Below are 21090 nucleotides of genomic sequence, written 5' to 3' on the forward strand. Positions count from 1 at the left end.
CAGATTGGTATCAGAGCATTGTTTATAGTGAATCGAGTATATCAACCCATAAAAGATATACGAACTATAAACACAGCGGGATTTAAAAATACTCTTATAAAGAGTTTATACTTTTAAATAATAAAATATTTAACCAAGTATACCTACCTGCATTCATGCTAAAATCAGTGTCACTAGGACAGAACAAAAGTATTACGATTGTTGGGCAGCACAAGTAGACTTAGAGACATATAGTCAAATCTGGGAAGATATAGCCTGATCAACTATATTATCCGAGGAGTGACTAGCATGTGCCTAAGTGTGGTTGTGAGGTTGCAACAAGTCTAAAAACTTACCAACAATACCACAACAAAAACCTTAGAACAAAACATAAACCTAAAATACTATAGGAGTATTTTGTGTTACTATAAATTACTTATGTGCTTATTTCTTATATCCCTTTTCTCGCGTAGATATCATGGCTGGATTCCATCTTCTCGGAGACCCGTACTATCCCAACAACGGCAATGCAGGATGGCTGGGAGAAGAGCCAGAAGATGATCACCCAATCCCTTTGGATGATCACCAAGCTGAAGGCTTTTCTGATGGTTCTGACTCAGAGCCAGAAGTCAACAACCTACCCCCAGTGGCTCAAAACCCAAACCCAAATCCTAACCCTCGCCCAGCATTTCAAGGCCCCACACCTCTGTGGGCAACAAACTTGAATAGATGGAGTCACGAGCAAGGTCAGCCGTTACCTTACAACGGAGACCGAAGCTTCTATGACTTAAGCGAGGGAGGCTCAGCGGACAGAATCTTTCCTATTCTAGTCCGCAGGGTTGCTCGTACTGATGAGCAGGGTAGAGCGGCTATCCATCAAATTCTGCAGGTTGATGCTGACACTAGAGTCAACACAGTCCACATTCGTCAGCTGGAGGCTGCTCGCGAAAGGACTCAGAACCAGAATGCAGCTCTGCAGAGAGAACTTGCTAAAACCCAAGCCGAAGTCCTGGAACTTCGAGCTCGGAAAGTAAGATCCGAAAGGCGCATGAGGGACATAGAACGCCTTCTGTCGGATTCAAGAACCCACTCTAGTAGTTCTCGTCGCAGATAGAGTCTCCTCGACTTCTCTTTTGGATATAACTTAGTTTATGTAAAAACTCTAGTTTAATTTCCTATCGTTATGGTAAGTTTGGATCTGTTAAGTCTTAATCAGGTCATAGTTCTGTCAAAATTTTCCCATCTTGGTTTGATGTAAGACCTACTTCTAGGTCATTTTTCCCGAACTTGTTACATCTGTAATACCAGTATTATTGACAGATATCTAATCTCATGGAAATTATTATCCAAATGCTATCATCTTTTAGTACTAGATCTACATTCAATCGTGCTATTCAATTGTGCTGTTGGGCTATGGAGAGTTAGCCCATGAGTTACTCTCATCATTTATCCTTATTTTATTCTTATCAATATCTTCATCTTTGTAAACTTATAGATAAAAGATGCCTCCACACCGATCCACAAGACGCGATCCTCCGATAACTGCCACACCACCTGCTCCCCAAATCGATACGGCAGCTCTGAATGCTGCTGTAGTTGCGGCTGTGGCTATAGCCATGGCTCAATATCATTCTTCGAGTGCCACCGGAAGTGGTACACCTGTTAATTCCACCCACGGCGAAGCTCCTGTGCGCTTGAGAGAGTGCTCCTACAAGGACTTCACAAACTGCATGCCACTGTCCTTTAAAGGGACTGGCGGAGACATTGCCCTCTCGCAATGGTTCGAAAAGACGGAGTCGATCTTCGAGATCTGCTCATGCTCGGAAGGAAGCAAAGTCAAATTTGCTGCTTACACCTTCAAGGCAAAGGCCCTGACATGGTGGAATAGCCATGTCAAGTCACTATCTCTTATAGTGGCGAATGTCATCGGCTGGGAAGCTCTGAGAGAGTTAATGATCGAAGAATACTGCCCGAGGGGCGAAATCCAAAAGCTGGAGCAGGAACTATGGAGCCTAACCATGAAAGGCTCCGACATTGTGACCTACACCGCCAGGTTCTGCGAGCTGGTGGCCCTCTGTCCCAACATGGTTCATACAGAGGGAAAGAAGATAGAGAGATACATATGGGGGCTGGTGCCTCCATTCCAGGGGAATGTTTTGGCTTCAAACCCCACTACATTCGATAGTGCCAAGCGGTTGGGACAGCGGCTTATTGACCATGGGGTCCGTACCCCTTCAACAACAACAACCCTGGCCATCTCAGAACCCGCCAAAACCGCTGATTCCAAGCGGAAGTTCTGGGATGACAAAAAGAAGAAGAAGGCTGCCAAATAGCAGCAGGTCGTGGCAGTTCATGCTGCGATAGCACCTGCCGCTGCTGCTTCGGTAAGGCAGTATGCTGGAAGTTTGCCTAAGTGCAACCAGTGCAACTTCCACCACAATGGAGCCTGCCATGAAATGCAGTGCTCTAACTGCAACAGGAAGGGGCACACTGCCCGCTTATGCAAGGCTCCAGCAAAACCAATCACCCAAGTCACCGACGCTGGTGTGGGCCAAGCTTGCTACGGTTGTGGCGAGGCGGGCCACTACAAAAGGAACTGCCCGAAGGCAGGGAACGCCGGTGGAGTGGGAAGAGTTCTAGCCATAGGCCACGAGGAGGCGGTTGTCGACCCCACAGTGGTCACTGGTACGTTTCTCCTCGATAACTCTTATGCATGCATACTGTTTGATAGTGGAGCGGAGAGGAGTTTCGTGAACCAAAATTTTGCTCATTTACTTAAGCAAAAATCACGAGCACTTAAAGAACCGTTCACTGTAGAAATGGCTAATAGAAAGACGGAGAGCACTAGCAGTATATACATAGGGTGTACCCTAACTCTAGATAGCCATTCATTTTCAATCGACCTCATGCCGGTCTCAATTAAAAGTTTCGACGTCATTATCAGCATGGATTGGTTGAGCCTTCATCGTGCCGACATCATGTGTTATGAAAAGACTGTTCGCCTTAATCTGCCGTCTGGCAAAACTCTAGTAGTTTATGGCGACAACCCCGGCACGAACCTTCATATCATATCAAGCATTCAAGCCCAGAAATTCTTGCGAAAGGAATGTCACGAATTCCTTGCTCATGTTGTAGATGTGAGCCAAGAAACAAAAGACATTAAGAACATTCCAGTAGTACGCGATTTTCCCGATATCTTTCCAGAAGAACTCCCAGGATTACCTCCGCAACGTCAAGTCGAGTTCAGAATCGACTTAATTCCAGGGGCAACCCCAGTAGCCAAATCGTCCTATCGTCTAGCACCTGCAGAGATGCAAGAACTATCCAGTCAACTTAACGAACTGCTCAGCAAGGGCTTTATAAGACCAAGTTTCTCACCATGGGGAGCTCCGGTCTTGTTCGTCAAGAAGAAAGACGGATCGTTTCGCATGTGCATCGACTACAGGGAGCTCAACAAGCTAACCATCAAAAATCGTTACCCTCTGCCTCGCATAGACGATTTGTTTGACCAACTACAAGGGGCAAACTTCTTTTCGAAAATCGATCTAAGATCCGGATATCACCAACTACGAGTGCTAGGGGAGGATGTTCCGAAGACAGCCTTCCGAACTCGTTATGGGCACTACGAATTCGTAGTGATGCCGTTCGGATTAACAAACGCGCCCGCTGTATTCATGGATTTAATGAATAGGGTGTGTCGTCCTTACTTGGATCAGTTCTTCATCGTCTTCATCGATGACATACTTATCTACTCTCGTAGTAAAGAGGAGCATAGTCAACATCTGCGACAGGTCTTAGAAACGTTGCGTTCGGAGAAGCTCTATGCGAAGTTCTCGAAATGCGAATTTTGGATCCGAAGAGTCGAATTCTTAGGGCACGTGGTTAGCGAAGAGGGAATACACGTGGACCCTTCCAAAATCAAGGCCATTGAGAGCTGGTCAGCACCGAAGACGCCTACCGAAATTCGTCAATTTCTAGGCCTCGTTGGCTACTATCGCGGGTTCATTCAGAACTTCTCACAAATTGCAAAACCTCTCACGACTTTGACCCAGAAGGGCGTGGCCTTTGACTGGGAAGAGAAGCAGGAGAGAGCGTTCCAAACGCTCAAGCGAGCCTTGTGCACTGCACCAATACTATCCCTCCCCGAAGGGATAGAAGACTTCGTTGTCTATTGCGATGCTTCAAATCAAGGGCTCGGCTGTGTTCTGATGCAACGAGGTAAGGTCATCGCCTATGCCTCGAGACAGCTGAAGACACACGAGGTCAACTACACCACTCACGGTCTTGAGCTAGGAGCAGTTGTGTTTGCTCTAAAGATCTGGAGACACTACCTGTATGGTACAAAAAGCACTATCTTTACAGACCACAAAATCCTACAACATATATTCGACCAGAAGGAGCTCAACATGAGACAACGACGGTGGGTCGAGCTACTCAGTGACTACAAATGCAAAATTCGTTATCATCCGGGTAAAGCCAACGTAGTAGCTGACGCCCTAAGTCGGAAAGAATACCCTGGTCGTAGAGTCAAATCATTGACTATGACTATCCATTCACACTTGTCCATGCAAATTAAGGAGGCTCAGCTCGACGCTTTGAAACCTGAAAATGTGGCGAGTGAATCCCTGAGAGGGATGGCTAAGAACTTGAAAGTCAAGGGTAGCGGAGCTTTTTATTTCATGAATCGGATCTGGACACCGAAACACGGTGGTTTTAGAGACTTGGTCATGACCGAGGCGCACAACACTCGTTATTTCGTCCACCCAGGTTCAGATAAGATGTATCTGTATCTTAAAAAGCTATACTGGTGGCCTAACATGAAAGCAGAGATTGCTACCTTCGTGAGTAAATGCCTTACTTGCGTCAAGGTCAAGGTCGAATACCAGAAACCCTCAGGTCTTCTACAACAGCCTGAGATACCGGAATGGAAGTGGGAGCGAATCACTATGGACTTCATAACCAAGTTGCCCAAGACAACGGGTGGACCTGATACCATATGGGTCATCGTCGACAGATTGACCAAGTCTGCACACTTCCTACCTATCAAAGAAACAGACAAGATGGAGAAACTTACAAGAACTTACATACGGGAGATTGTACGACTACACGGTGTTCCCTTAGCCATTATCTCGGACAGAGATAGTAGATTCACTTCGAGGTTCTGGCAGTCGCTACAAAGTTCCTTAGGAACTAGGCTGGACATGAGTACAGCCTAGCATCCACAGACCGACGGACAAAGTGAGAGGACTATCCAAACCTTGGAAGATATGTTGCGAGCCTGTGTGATCGACTTTGGGAAAGCATGGGATACTCATTTACTCCTTGTCGAATTTTCCTACAACAACAGTTATCACACGAGCATAAAGGCTGCTCCATTCGAGGCCCTCTATGGCCGAAAGTGCAGATCCCCTCTGTGCTGGGCAGAGGTGGGTGATACCCAGTTAGCTAAAGGACGAGTTCCTGACAGCACTCTCACGGGTCCGGAGATCATTCGGGAAACGACAGAGAAGATCGTTCAGATTCGTGAACGATTGAAAGCCTCTAGAGACCGACAGAAAAGCTACGCAGATAAACGAAGGAAACCGTTGAAATTCCAGGTGGGAGATCGTGTTCTATTGAAGGTCTCACCCTGGAAGGGCTTAATACGCTTTGGAAAGAGTGGAAAGCTAAATCCAAGATACATAGGGCCTTTCAAGATTCTGGCTAGAATCGGCCATGTAGCTTACAAACTTAACTTACCCCGCAAACTCAGTAACGTACATTCTACTTTCCACGTCTCGAACTTGAAAAAGTGTTTGTCCGACGAGACTCTTGTAATCCCACTCGACGAGATCGAGATCAACGAGAGCCTCAACTTCGTGGAGGAACCCGTAGAGATCATGAACCGGGAGGTCAAGCAAACGAAACAAAGCCGTATCCCGATAGTGAAGGTTCGCTGGAACGCCAAGCGAGGACCTGAATTCACTTGGGAGCGAGAGGATCAGATGAAACTGAAATATCCTCGTCTTTTTCCTTAGTTATTTGTAACTACTTATTTTCTTAAACTCTAATTTCGGGACGAAATTCCTTCTAACGGGGGGATGATGTGACAACCCGAAATTTCTATATTGTACAACCATTCACTTCAATAGAAGTCAGAATTGTTTCTTCTAACTTTTAAGCTTTTTGGAGTCAGTTTGAGTGTTCTAAAGCCTAGTACTTCAAGAGATAACTGGAGGGAGTATACTTTAGGGTAAAGTGTGCAACATTTAAGTTCCAAAACTCCAAGAGTTTGGAGTTTACGGCCCAAATAGTGTTAGGGTCGTAAACCCTAAAGACTATATAAATGACACTTAGTCATTTTTAGTTTTTTTCACATTTTCAAGTCTAGAAACCATTTCTCTCTCAAGTATCATCCAATTCTTCTTAAAGATCTTCAAGAAAGTAAGTATTTCTTTCCTTGTTTAGTTGATCTCTTCCTTAATCTAGTGATCTTACATGATTTCATCCATGAAATCATTCCATTTGCTTAGATCTTCAAGCATTCTTCATTTCACCAAGAACACCAAGAATACACACTAGTGTTCTTGGGCCGTGAACTCCCTTACAAGCTCCTAGATTGTAAGTATTCTTACCTTAGCTTGTTATAAGGCTTGTTTCACTTCTTATTCAACTAGAAAACACCAAGAATCACAAGTCCATAAGGTGTTTACGACCAAGACATGTTCTTGAGCCGTAAACCCTAATGAAGGGGGCATAGTGAGCCCTAGTCCCTTCCTTAGCCTTGGATGCAAGCCTAGATCACTTCCTTGAAGTGTTTAGGACCTTAAACATCAAAAAGATCAAGAACACATAGAGTTTACGGCCTTAAACTCATGGAGAAATGACCATGGGCCGTAAACTCTATAAAGTGGTGCAATTGTGCCACCATGACTTCCTAAGGCTTGGACTTGACTATAAGATGCTAAATCATGACTTGTAAGACCTTTTAGCACAAAATGGTACATTATACCATGAGTTTACGGCCGTAAACTCATGGGTAAATGACCAATGGCCGTAAACTCAAGTGTTATGACCATTATGGGCATAAGCTCAAATGTAAGGCCATACTCCCATTAGATACAACCCTTTGGTACTACTAGCACTTGAATCAAAGTGTTATCCATGTTTTAGGGTGTCTTTACTTGATTAATTAGTTGTTAAGTGACTAATTAGATGCATATATGTGTCATTATATGTTCAATAGGATCCGTGTGTGTGTGTTCAAGTCTTCACTTGACACTTAGCATCCTATACCATCCGTTCATCCAAACCACTCACTACAGGTGAGTTCATACCCCTTAATCAATCTTTTAAATGATTTTAAATGCTTTTATGGGGGGAATAAAAGTTGAACTATTATAGTTATTATATCAATCACATGTGATTAATAACTACCAAACAAGTGGATTTCTTACTTTTCAAACTATGTTATCAAACAAACTACTTCAAACTGTTTTACAAACTCTTTTACATGTTAAATCCTTTCATTAAACTCTTTTAAACTTATTATTTTTGTAAATGTGTATCTATATAGATATAGTTATATAAGTAGGATTGAAAGGACTTAGGACTGATAGCTCACCTTACCTCATGTTCCTTGTTTGGTTGTGGACTTAGGGTATCGGTTGTTTGTCCGAAGGTCGTTTGAATCCTAGTTATATATTATGTATATGTATATAGATATAAAAGTTCCTTCTTTCAATTCAATACCTTTGGGTAGCAAAGGTATACAAACATGTTCATACATACAAACAACATTACTAGTAAACTATAATAGGTATAGTTTAGGAAGTTACTAATACTATTACTAGAACAATGAAACATACAATGAGTCAGTTCATACATGAGTCAACACATACTATTATGAGAAACAGAGAGAACATACATACATACTAGACAGAGAGAGAACATACAATACAGCTAGTACATACTATACATTATACAAGAGAACATACTATTATGAGAAACAGAGAGAACATACATACATACATACTAGACAGAGAGAGAACATACAATACAGCTAGTACACACAATACATATACAAGAACACTACAACAGTTATGTGAGCCACGTAACGAGGGAAAGGCATCACCTGTCATGGCTCGTTTTGTATCCAGAATCTCCTTAAGTGGAGAGCGTTGAGTTTGTGTATAGATCTATACTGGATTGACTATCCTACACCTTGCTGCTCGCTACAGTGGGACTTGCAAGTCTACGGGTGCCAAACGTCATTCCTTCCGACGTCTTTCATCGTCGTGTTTTTAGTCGGTAGTATGGTACAGGCATATCACATGGTACTTTAAATAACAATTGGTTTAAGGTAGTTAGTACAACAGTAGTTACTTAATACAACACTACAGTACTATTTTATTTCCCCATTGCATTCACTTTGTGACCTTCACACAATGAACAGTAATGTAAAAACTATATTTTGGTTAATGATAGTCAGATTTGGGAAAATACATACTCTTACAAGAGACTTACATACAAACATTGGATGCCTTGGTAGAAGGCTACTTTTAGTAGAAAACATAGGGTTTTCTAGGAGATACAAACATTTACAAACTTATACATCAAGTACTTACAAACACTTTCATACAAACAATGACACTAAAATACTTATGATCTCACCAGGTTTAAAGCTAATAAACTCTTTCAAAATAACTTGTATTCTCAGGTCACCAGTAGACAGGTACCGGTGCTAGGTTTTGAGAAGATGGAGCTCGTTCAAGACTCATCTTTTATTTTGATTCATATTTTTGGTGTCTATTAAACTTGACAGAACACACTTGTATTAAAATTATATTATTAATGCAATGGATGATGTTGTTGCTTGTTTACTACTATGCATTGTTGTGATACTGTACATGACGTCCTCCGCCCCCGAACGTTTCCGTCGTTCCGGTTTTGGGGTGTGACAGAACATGTGAGGGAACGAGATGGGTATGGCAGTAGTGAGGGTCGATTTCCTGCGAAAGCTTTGTTTCCGGAAATCGATGGGGCCGAAGAGAAGGAAAGGGAAGGCAATGAAGCTTCTCTCTTCCTGTTCTGATAATAAGGTGCGATGCGGAAGGGAGAACCGGTTGAGCTAGGAGAGCAGCAACATCGGTGCAGGTGGTGTGTTTGGCAGTGGAGATTGACGGGAAGAAGGGCAGGTGCGATGGGGGGTGTTCGACGTTGTTGTTTGCTCGATAATCATAGGTTTCCTTTCATCTCTCTTCTTTTTTACTTTGACTGTAAATCCATGGGGTTTATTCAATAGATTTAGGTTAAGATGAGTGTTTGCTGATTGATTCTTGACAAAAATGGATAAATGGAATGGATGAATGAGGTTAATCTTTTACAGGAAAACGATGGGTGTATGTTTGTTTTGCTTGACAGAATCGATAGGGTGTAAATCACTAGGTTTAGGTTTGTGTTTTGGTTGCTTGAAATTGCCATGGAAAGAAGATGAAGTAATAACAAGGAGTGGTTGTATTTCTCATTTGCAGGTATACATGAAAAGAACAAGAATGCTCTTGTGTTCTTGGCTGGGAACGAATGCATAAGGGAGGAAAGGATATGTGTTGATTGTATTGGTTTATGAGAGAGAGAGAGAGAGAGAGATTTTATTTTTGTTTTATTTTTAATTGTTGTAATAAAAGAAAAATGGAAAATAAAATAATAAGGGGCAAATCCGTCATTATAAAAAAGTTCATAGGAAATTGGACTAAAATCGCAACAAAACGAAACTATTGGACCATCCTTGCGAGCCAACCCCATTTTGGACCAAAGTTGCTAGTTTTGACATACCACAGAGACCATTCTTGCAATTTTGTCTTGATATATTAACATATTTTTCCAAACAAATTGTCCTTTTTTTGTTTATGATCAAAACTAGTTTTTTACTATTAGAATGATGTAACTAATACGAATATAAAATAATTTTTAAATATATGATTAATCAGTCTTTTTATTTATTGTTTGCATAAAAGTAATTGTTTTATCATTTAATTATAAGGTATTGTTAGTTAATAAGTGGTACGTAAATAAAGAAGATAATGACAAAAATGATCTTTGAGTTGTTTTCTAAAAGATAGATCGTATAAAACACATTAAGTTTATATAAATTTTTGACTTTGAGACTGTGTTTTTTCCCTTGATTAAATCACCAAGTTTATAATTTTGTTGCAAATTTATTCAATCGAACGGTTGTTTCAGGTGTTTCATGTTTCTCATTTGCTGACCAGACAAAATGTTGATGTAGACATGCACTCATTTTCCCTTATTTATTCTTCTTTTATTCTCTCAAAGCATCATGATTTTGTGCAATGGCTTCATAAGGTCGCTTAAGTGGTTCATCATCTTAGAATGATGTAAGCAAAGCAAAGAAGGTTGTCCACACTAACATCTCCTAAAAGAAACGTTCATTATCTTACGTACATCACTTTGGGATGGTGAACTACTTGAATGACCTTAGGAAGTCGTTGCATAAAATCATGATGCTCAAAGAGAAGAAAAGAATAAATAATGGGACTTGAGTACTGTGACAACCCGAAAATTTTTGACTTGTAAAGTCCAGCCAATCAACTCAACTGGGTGTCAGACTCATTTATGCTATCATTTAGCCTCATTTAGAGTCCGTTTAAAGGTTCAAAGCTCAGTACATTCAAGGCTCGAGTATAGGAATGGATCGCATACAATTCTGGCACCAAAATCGAGCCTTACACTCCAACATCAGAGTGTACGGCCGCACACTGGGTGTGCGGCCGCACACCCCTCTCCTGGCAACACACTCAAGTGTACTAAGGTAGAACTCAGCCTCCTTTAATCCCTTTTCACCCTCCCAAGCCTAGAACTCGATTTCTCTCTCAACTCGCATCCGATTTTCAGCCTAGATCTTCGAGTTTGTAAGTGTTCTTCTCCCGATTTGTTGTTAATCTTCATAATCTAGTTACATCCTTTGATTTCATCCATTTGAAATCATATTTTCTATAGATCTTCAAATCTCACCAAGAACACCAAGAACACACACTTGTTCTTGGCGATTTTGGACATTCTCGAGCCTCCGGATCGTAAGTACCCTTCCCCTTTGCTTGAATCTTGTTAAGAACACTTGATTTAGTCTTAGAAAATGCCCAGAACTCATAATAGTATGATGTGTGCGGCCGCACACCCAAGTGTGGCCGTACACCCCATAAAAGACCCCAAAATGGCCTCCAAAATGTGTTTCTAGCTTCACCACTTGTTGAGCAATTGTCCCACAAACCTCCCCACCTTTGGTTAACAGTTTTGTGCACTCTTTACCATGAGTGTGCGGCCGCACACCCATCCATTTGGCCGTACACTCCCATTTAGTGAATCACATGTGATTCCAACACTTGGTCAAAGTGTTTCCTAGTCCCGTAAGGTGTTTCCTTGCATTTGGTTCCTTCTAAACACTATATTTATGTCAATGTATGTCATTATATGTCATTTAGGACTCGTTAAGTCTCGGGACTTCATTCGTGGAACTTCTCATCCTTACGCGTGTATTCATTTGAATCACCTAGACAAGGTGTGTTCATACCCCGTAATCAATCTTTTAAAATGTTTTAAATGCTTTTAAGGGGGGGGGGGGGGGGGAATACAAGTTCAACACAATGATAATTATGTAATTGTTTGTTATAAACGTCTTTAAAAAGATTGCTTATGTCATTTATAAGTAGTCAAAACATTTCAAAAACTCTTTTAAAGTTATGTTACTTTTTAGTTTAACAAAACTCCATTTTAAAGTACCAGCATAACTTAGTAGAAAAATGAGTCTTTTCAATAGCAGTTCAAGTAAAATACTAGTAAACTATAAGGGGTATAGTTTAGGGGTTCAGTTCATACTAGATACTAGAGCATACTATAAAGAGAAACAGGGAGGTAGAAACAATACGTGATAACAAAGAGAACATACTAAGATACTATAACAGAACGAACATACTAAGATGCTATAGCATAGGAACATGCTAGATCTAATTATGCCAATGAATCACTAACTCATTGTTCTAAACAAAAGGTGATAGTAAAATTGGGTATACATGATCATATAACATTAATGTGATTTACGCGGCCCAACAACTGGTTTGTTGAAGTCGCGTTTGGTTCCCAGAATCTCTTGACAGGGAGAGCGTGTAGTATGGGACTAGTCGTCACATTATGACCTTAATAAAACAAACATGTTTTAAGGTAATTAGTACTGCAGGATGTCAATTCAAGAGACAACTGTGTACTTATAATTTCCCATTACTTTCAGTAAGTGACAGTTCCACTTGAAAGTTAATACAAACTATTTTCGAGTCAAGATAGTTATAAATTAGGGAAAACTTATATTTTACAACCGACACACAGAACAGTCGAGTCTAGTACATTTAGTAGAAAGGGACCTATAATGCTAACTTTAAGATTCCTTAGTGTATGCGTTCAAGGATATATATTAATCGGGTCCGACAGGTTGTAAGATGTGTGCTTTCCGCTTCATTTCCTGTTCCTTGTTTGGTTGTGGGCTTAGAGCAGATACACCCAGCCTACTATCTATCCGAGCTTACCTATATATATATATATATATATGTTCCGTATAAACCAAGTAATCATAAAGGGTACCATGTATGGGTCAGGTCATAGGACACAAATTCAATGCACCGTTTTCTAGTACAAAACATACTTTCCAAATGAAGAACTTTTGGAATACAAAACTAGAAACTTAACCAGTAAAGGGTTTAATCCATTTTATTAAACCGGTGTAACTTAAAGGACCTTAGGTGGTTAATTCTATAATACCTTAGTTTATACACCAGGATTATATATAATTAATATACGATAGGTAGTCGGATGTGTGCCTTCCGCCTCATTCCCTGTTCCTTGTTTGGTTGTGGGTTTAGGGCAGATTCACACAATTAACTATCTGTTCGATATTAGATTATATATAACTAGTATAAACTAAGTGATTATAGAAGGAACTACTGTGGCTATCATTTTATTATAAGAAATAAGGGTTTTCTTAAAGGATCTTTTCATCAAATATAAAGGAACTATTACAGTTAACTCCGTGAGTACCGAGTGAATACGCAGGGGTTATATACAACGATGATCTAACAAACAATGGGATGTGTGTCTTCTGCCTCATTTCCTGTTCCTTGTTTGGTTGTGGGCTTAGGGCAGATACACACAACCGATTGTTTGTTTACTCTGGGTTTTATATAACTTGTATCCATTTAATACTCATAGAAAGGACTGTAGAGTCATTTTTACTTATCTTTCATCAAAGCAGGAAATATAGGATTTTCTGGAGAAACAGGCAAACTTTTCTAAACAGAACTTACTACAACTTTCTTACTACTCACTTACATCACTAAAATCTTATGAACTCACCAGCTTAAATGCTGATCTACGCTTTCAAAATAACTTGTATTCTCAGGAGACCAGTAGACAGGTACGCGCACTGGGATTCAGAAGATGGAGCAGTACAGCTTCATGTCTTTTTGTTATTTGTTATGTATTCTATACTATGTGAATCATACTTTGTAAATACTTTCTTTCTAATGAAATGGTTGTTTATTACTTTGCTTACTATGATGCATGACTTGTGATACTAAACATGACGTCCTCCACCCCAGAACGTTTCCGCCGTTCCGGTTTTGGGGTGTGACAGATTGGTATCAGAGCATTGTTTATAGTGAACTAAGTATATCAACCCATAAAAGATATACAACTATAAATACAATGGGGCCGAAGTGCTCTGGATAAGAATATATTTTAATATATAATGATACCTTATAAAAGTATACATACTTGCTTATACATATATACATACTAGAACAAGTATCACGAGAAGAACATAACAGAAGAAGTTAAATGTTGAACACTATGGTCAAACCTGGACAGTTATGTAATCATAGCTAGGATCAATATAGCCTGATCAACTATATTCATTCGAGATATGACCGACATGTGTTTAGGAGTGATGTGGTGTTGCAACGGTCTTAAAACTTACCTAATACTAGTCAAGAGAATACTAGATCAAGTACATTAGAGTTAGAATACTATAGGAGTATTCTATGATACTATAGCGCGATAACAAGTTTAAAACACACCAAGTTCATTACATTAAAATACTATAGGAGTACTTTAGGCACCATATAAATAACTTAGGTGATAACTTAAAAGACCCTTACGGATAGGCCTATAATCTTACAATGTATACTTCCAAGGTTATATATAATTGAGAATTTATAGACTTAGAATTTGTGATCTACGCTTCACTATCTGTTCCTTGTTTAGTTGTGGTTTTGGAGTAGGATCGCTTATTCGAAGGTCTATTTAATCTCGAATTATATACAACTTGTATACATTGTGCAATTATAGGAGGACTCTGTAAGGATCACCCCGTAATGTTTCACTTAATCTCGTAGATTCTTTAGACACTTCCATTCTCGCACGACAAACCCAGATAGATGTAACCACTTCCTCATAGTAGACGACAGAAGATTCAGGAGGAAACGAGAGCAAGTTCATGAGGAGTTCTCAAAGAAGGATCAACCAAAGTAACCAAAACGTGTTATGTGTCACACTATTAAATAATAATCTTGTTAACTTAATGAGTGAGTGGAAACACTGCTCACATTATGTGTTAGGATTATTTTCTTACATGCAGCTGGTAACAGTTATTCAGGAAACAAATATTCATTCGAGGATAACTATTCCAAATTCATAAAGTTTATTAGGTATAGACTCATTATGAATTGTTTCCAGAACCCTGTGGAAGTCAGGACCCGATACACTCAGAACTAGGATAACCTTGTCTTTTCAGCTTTTGGCTTGTGTCCATTGCTTTAGACTTATTGCATCTCATCTTTGTATTCTTTTAGAAAAGATGCCTCCTCGCAGATCAAACAGACACACTACTCCGATAACTCCAACTTCGCCGCCGCAATTCGATCATGCTGATCTCCAAGCAGCGATATCCTCCGCAGTGGCAACTGCTCTAGCTCATTTCGGTGAAGGTGGTACCCTCGGATATGGTAGTGGTACCCACCTAACCAACCCCGGAGTTACTCACGAACACCCAAGGGAGTGTTCGTATAAAGACTTCATGAACTGCAAACCCAATTCCTTCGATGGAAATGGTGGAGTCATCGCTCTGATGCGATGGTTCGAGAAAACATATTCGGTCTTCGAAATTTGTTCGTGCCCTGAAGGGAGCAAAGTGAAGTTTGCTTCTTGCACCTTCTCTGACAGAGCCCTTACATGGTGGAACAGCCATGTTAAGTCACTGACCCTCTCAGTGGCTAACTTAATAGGTTGGGAGAACCTGAAAGAGTTAATGCTGGAAGAATACTGCCCCTTGGGCGAAGTTCAAAAGCTGGAACAAGAGATGTGGGAGCTCACTATGGTCGGCTCAGACATAGTGGCCTACACCGACCAGTTCAGCGACCTAGCAGCTCTATGCCCCGGGATGGTTGCCCCGGAGAACAAGAAGATAGAGAGATACATATGGGGTCTAACTGCCCCGATCCAAGGAGATGTTCTGTCTTCTAACCCAGCCACATTCGACAGTACTAAACGCTTGGCCCAGCGACTCATCGACCATGGAGTCCGCCATGGCATGGAAGTCCCTGTTCCCGAGCCATCGAGGGAAGAGGACAATAGCCAGAAGTCGGGGAACAAGAGGAAGAAGAGGCGAACAACACAGGAACCCACGCGGGAAGAACACACGAGTACTATGTACGCCGCCACAACACCTGCTACTCCAGCACCTGCCAGTCGATATGTTGGAACCCTCCCGAAGTGTGGAAAGTGCAACTATCACCACACCGGAGTATGTCGGGAAATGCAGTGTCTGAACTGCCACAGAAAGGGACACACAGTCTGTTTCTGCAGGGCACCGGCTCAACCGATCTCCCAAGTCCCCGGAGTTGAAGAAAACCAAGTCTGCTATGGCTGTGGTGAGACTGGACATTTCCGGAAAGACTGCCCGATAACAAAGAACTCAGGAGCTGATGGACGGATCCTGATGATCATCGCAGGAGAATCAACCCCAGAGTCATCGACGAGCAACGGTACGTTTTCGAACTAGTAATTACTTTTAAAATTAATTTATATTTATATAAGATTAAAACTTGGGGATAACACTTAAAAGTAATTATAATAACTCACTTAATGAAGTAGGTCACAGTATTCAAAAGAACTAAAAGATCCGTTCTGAGAAGCTATGATGGCTTAGTATGTACATTAGGGTTGGGCATAGCTAAGATTTTGCAGACTCAGAGTGAGTGATTCCGCCTTAATTCATGTTCCTTGTTTGGTTGTGGATTTGAGGCAGAGTTACTCAGTCGACCGTCTTATTCATCTTAATTATTCATAACTTGTACATTCCAGGCGATCGTAGTGGTACCAAGGAGGATCGTAGTTTAAAGTATCAATATTAATTATCAAAGCACTTTCGCGGTATGTACGCGCACATCGCGATACGATACGTAGAAGTGTTAACAACAAGGGGAAAATAGAAAGTGCTATAACATTAGAAAGAGTACGTATTCGAGCACACTAGGGAAGTACATCATCGTATAACAAACGTTTCTTTCAAATTGGCCAAAACTTTGTTCAGTAAAGAGTCTGTTACTATCATTCGTCATGAGTTGGCGTGGTCTTCACCATACTAAGTTCATATGTTTCTATCGCCTCGACCGTCAAGTTCGCGAAACCTTCGTCATTCGTAACGACAGTCCGATCTAAACTTCAGCTTTGTCTTTTGTATTCTAAACCCAGAAGTACTCATGCAAAGAGTACTTTGTCTTCCGAAACATTGTCGTCGTATGTTTCACAGACCTTTCCGAATTACCGCTCGTCCAGAAGACCAAGTTCGAGCACAGAGGCTAAGGACGAATACAGCCCACCTATCACTATTCGGTGTATACGCAAGGGTGGTATATGATTATGATTACGCAGATCTAGTATGTGTGTTTCTGCTCTATCTCCTGTTCCTTGTTTGGTTATGGACCCGGGGCAGAGTCGCACATCCGACCGTCTAACTAATCCTAATTATATACAACTTATATACATGAGGTAATGGTAGATGGGCCGATTATGAATCCTATCATGAACAATAGGGCAAAGTGCCAGGTCTACGAGTGGGTATTCTGCCAATCAGAGGAGCGCAACCCCAGTAGTACGGCTAAGAAAGCTAATTTCGGGACAAAATTCCATCTAACGGGGGGATGATGTGACAACCCGAAAAATTTTGACTTGTAAAGTCTAGCCAATCAACTCAACTGGGTTTCAGACTCATTTCTGCTATCATTTAGCCTCATTTAGAGACCGTTTTAAGGTTCAAAGCTCAGTACATTTAGCCTCGAGTATAGGAATGGATCGCGTACAATTCTAGCACCAACATCGAGCCTTACACTCCAACATCAGGAGTCTACGGCCGCACACCCCTCTCCTGGAAGCACACTCAAGTGTACTAAGGTAGAACTCAGCCTCCTTTAATCCTTTTTCACCCTCCCAAGCCTAGAACTCGATTTCTCTCTCAACTAGCATCCGATTTTCAGCCTAGATCTTCGAGTTTGTAAGTGTTCTTCTCCCGATTTGTTGTTAATCTTCATAATCTAGTTACATCCTTTGATTTCATCCATTTGAAATCATATTTTGTATAGATCTTCAAATCTCACCAAGAACACAAAGAACACACACTTGTTCTTGGCGATTTTGGACCTTCTCGAGCCTCCGGATCGTAAGTACCCTTCCCCTTTGCTTAAATCTTGTTAAGAACACTTGATTTAGTCTTAGAAAATGCCTAGAACTCATAATGGTATGGTGTGTGCGGCCGCACACCCAAGTGTGGCCGTACACCCCTTAAAAGACCCCAAAATGGCCTCCAAAATGTGTTTCTACCTTCACCACTTGTTGAGCAATTGTCCCACAAACCTCCCCACCTTTGGATACGGAAATTTTTGAATAAGATAATTAGATAGCATCATAGTGAACATTGTGCAAAACCAATTGAAGCAAACAACTAAAGTCAGACATTTTTTTATTAGAATTTTGATTTTTTTTTGTATGCGGTTTTCATCCGTTCTAGTTTTTTCTTAGTGATTATGATATTGTTTCACACTAATCATGTAATGGCATTGCCCTAAATATAATAGCTATTTATTGTTTTGGCATGCGAAATGAAAATGAAAATTTTGTTTCGTATGAAATGGCATATTGGTGTTTATTTGAAAATTCCATATTTGTATAGGACCCGTCAGGCACGACTCAGACGGTGGGCAACCCGAGCGGTCGTCCAAGACCCATATCTCTAAGAGGCCCAAAATTCTCAGAGTATATGGTATACATATAGAGAGATAAAAAATTAACTTATCTAAAAATGTTAAGAGACCTATTTTCTTTAAATTAGTTGTTTTTGTAATGTTGTGATAATATTTGTGTTTTTTAATATTAATCATGAATTTTATAACGGTGTGTCTATTTTCCATTTAACTTTTATTATATTTATGACTTTAGGAGCCTATTTTTTATTTTTCGACTTGGACTCACTATATCTTTGGACCGACGCTGGGACTCGTTGCAAATGACATATTATATAATGTCTTACTAAAAATACACCAAACATGTTACATAATTCAATCAATACGATAATGCTATAAAAAAAATTAACATGTTGAGAATTATATAAGTATAAGGTCCATTGAAACTTGTCAAGGTCTTTTGAGTTTCCATCATAAGGGCCTCATGTTCATTTAATTCCATGTAACATTCAACAATCGTTGATAAAATGCATGCATCTCAAAATGTCTTCCATATCAACATACTTATTTTACTAAAACAATATGCTCACACTATGTATCAACATACTTATTTTAATAAATTGATTACTAAAATGCATCCACTTTTTCTTTCAATAAAAATAAAACAAACAAAACAAAATCATTTCCAGAAAATTATAACCAATCCAAGGAAACATCTCTTCATTAAATTCTTGATATATAAAAGATACATCATATATTCATTTGAACCAAAAAGAAACAGGGTTTTAAAAGTGAAGAGAGAGTAATCAATACATGGAGAATATTAATATGTTGTAATGAAAATATTTTTTTTTTATTTTTTATTTTCAGAGTCCCGAACAAAATACATCCGCTAGGCCCCACTTGCATACAAACGCGTCCACTCCTTTGCTACACACACCAAATAAAAATAAAAAAACAAATCAACACCAACAATAGCAACTTACTTTTATAGCAATCTTCAATTATATAAAAAAGTAACATTTTCAAAATATTAAAAAAAAAAAAGGATGCTATTAATATTTAATATTAACTACCTGTTTCCACAGCTTCTGCTTCATTTGATTTCCAGTGTTTTGCTATGTTCTCTGAAAGCGGATCATCTGGATTTGGAGCACTTAAAAGTGCTTGAATACTACCACATCAAATTACAAATCCTCATTCATTTCTTTAACTTATAATAATAAAAATAAAAAATTAATAGAATTATAAGTTATAAAGTATAAATAATTCTACCTCAAGAGCACTGTGCGAATCTGAAGAGCAGGACTCCATTTGTCTTTTAGAATATCAAGACATATTCTTCCAAGTTTATCAATATTTGGATGGTAGATTTTTGTAAGGAATCGAACCTGTTACAACAATGTATTTATAAACATTTATTAAAAAAAAATCATAAACAAATATGTGATTATAAATATATATATTTATGAACATGTATAAGAAGATGTTTTGTGTACCTTAGGAGCAGCCATTGGGTATTCCTCAGGCAGAAATAACTCCAGCTTGAAGACTCCTCCTGTAATTATAAGAATAACAGGTTTCTGAATACATTAAGTGCTTAACCCTTAATGGAGTTAATTGACACAAGACTTAATCGGATAAGCCATTTATATGAGTGTTTCTTTTTGATATAATGAAGAAGGAAAGAGAAAAAGCCATTTATAAGTTAATTTACCTTCATAAGGAGACTGTGATGGGCCAAGAATCATGACATTGAAATACCGCATATTATCTTCTGATGGCGATGCGCTTATTCCCGGTGCTACACCACAAAATCAAAGACATACAACAAATCAACAACACATGAACTTTCTAATTTGTAATTGACAATACAACAAATCAACAATACGTGAGCAAAGGGGATGGAGTTTATAATCACCTGGTTCGCTAAGTAAGCGCTGGGTTTCCTGTATCAAAACCAGAAAGTTAAAACTCAAGTTAGGGTTTTCGAATACACGACGGTGATCGCCGGAAAATGGATCTTAAACAAGAAAAGGTATACGAATAAAGGATGAAAGATGTGAAAAATGAGTAACTGGGGAAGGGATCAGGAGCGGATGATTAAGAATTGTTTGTGTTAATGATACCTTGATAATTCTTCGAGGGAGGTTGCTGTTCGCCATAGAAGTGGAAGATTTACGCCAAGGGGCTTTTGCCTTTTAGAGAGAGAGAGAAGTTTTTCTAGAGAGAGAAAGTATTGGTGAGATGATGGATTTGAGCACTTTCTTTCACGCTGCGACTATTTCTGGCAATGGTTCGATTGTTTTATTGATTCTGGGACTTTTTGTTTTATTGAAAAAAAATGCGATATTTACAATGTGAGGACTCGAACTTTCTAAAATTGATGATATTTCCCTTTGAAAACTGCAAAAATGGTCCTTAACTTTTCTTTGGATTTGATCCAAATATTTTTGATTTGCAAAAAGCTCCTCATTTAAGGTTTTATTACGGATTGGATCTCTAAAACTAACAACATTAACAGAGGACAGTTAAATACATGCAAAATGATCAGTTGCACTTAAATTTTATATGTTTTATATGTGTAAAGGATCACATACAAACCTCGCCATTTACCCTTTTTTTTTTCCATTTATTAACCGATTCAACCACCAATCTTACCCCTCCCTCCATCACTTCACCTCTTCATCGGATATACAAAATAAGTATAACGTCTTCCCATTTTTTCATGTTATTACGAATCAAAATAACATCGTTTTTGACAGAATTTTATGGCATTAAGATGTTTGTTTTTTTTTCAAAAGCTCTTTGTGGCGCCTTTCGTCTGTGGGTG

General features: G+C 39.6%; 1 protein-coding gene across 1 annotated transcript; it reads right to left on the minus strand.

Moving 5' to 3' along the window:
• Positions 1–18950: 18950 nt before the first annotated feature.
• Positions 18951–20554, minus strand: LOC145125608 (ubiquitin-conjugating enzyme E2 35-like). Its single transcript, XM_079061041.1, has 7 exons — positions 20387–20554; positions 20179–20206; positions 19975–20061; positions 19757–19815; positions 19533–19648; positions 19334–19431; positions 18951–19187 (listed from the first exon to the last, which is right to left on the minus strand). The coding sequence occupies exons 1-7, from the start codon at positions 20420–20422 to the stop codon at positions 19150–19152; spliced, it is 462 nt and encodes a 153-aa protein (XP_078917167.1). The 5' UTR covers positions 20423–20554; the 3' UTR covers positions 18951–19149.
• Positions 20555–21090: the final 536 nt, after the last annotated feature.

Source organism: Lactuca virosa, chromosome 7 (genome assembly GCF_052849685.1).
Source record: "Lactuca virosa cultivar CGN04683 chromosome 7, Lactuca_virosa_CGN04683_v6, whole genome shotgun sequence".
Classification (NCBI taxonomy): Eukaryota; Viridiplantae; Streptophyta; class Magnoliopsida; order Asterales; family Asteraceae; genus Lactuca; species Lactuca virosa.

Excerpts from the sequence above, each read along its gene's own strand:
- LOC145125608 (XM_079061041.1), bottom strand. The coding sequence starts at position 20,422 with ATGGCGAACAGCAACCTCCCTCGAAGAATTATCAAG. Across the intron at positions 20,207-20,386 it reads TCCCTCGAAGAATTATCAAG|GAAACCCAGCGCTTACTTAG; the intron begins GTATCATTAACA and ends GTTTTGATACAG. Across the intron at positions 19,649-19,756 it reads ACCCAATGGCTGCTCCTAAG|GTTCGATTCCTTACAAAAAT; the intron begins GTACACAAAACA and ends TTGTTGTAACAG.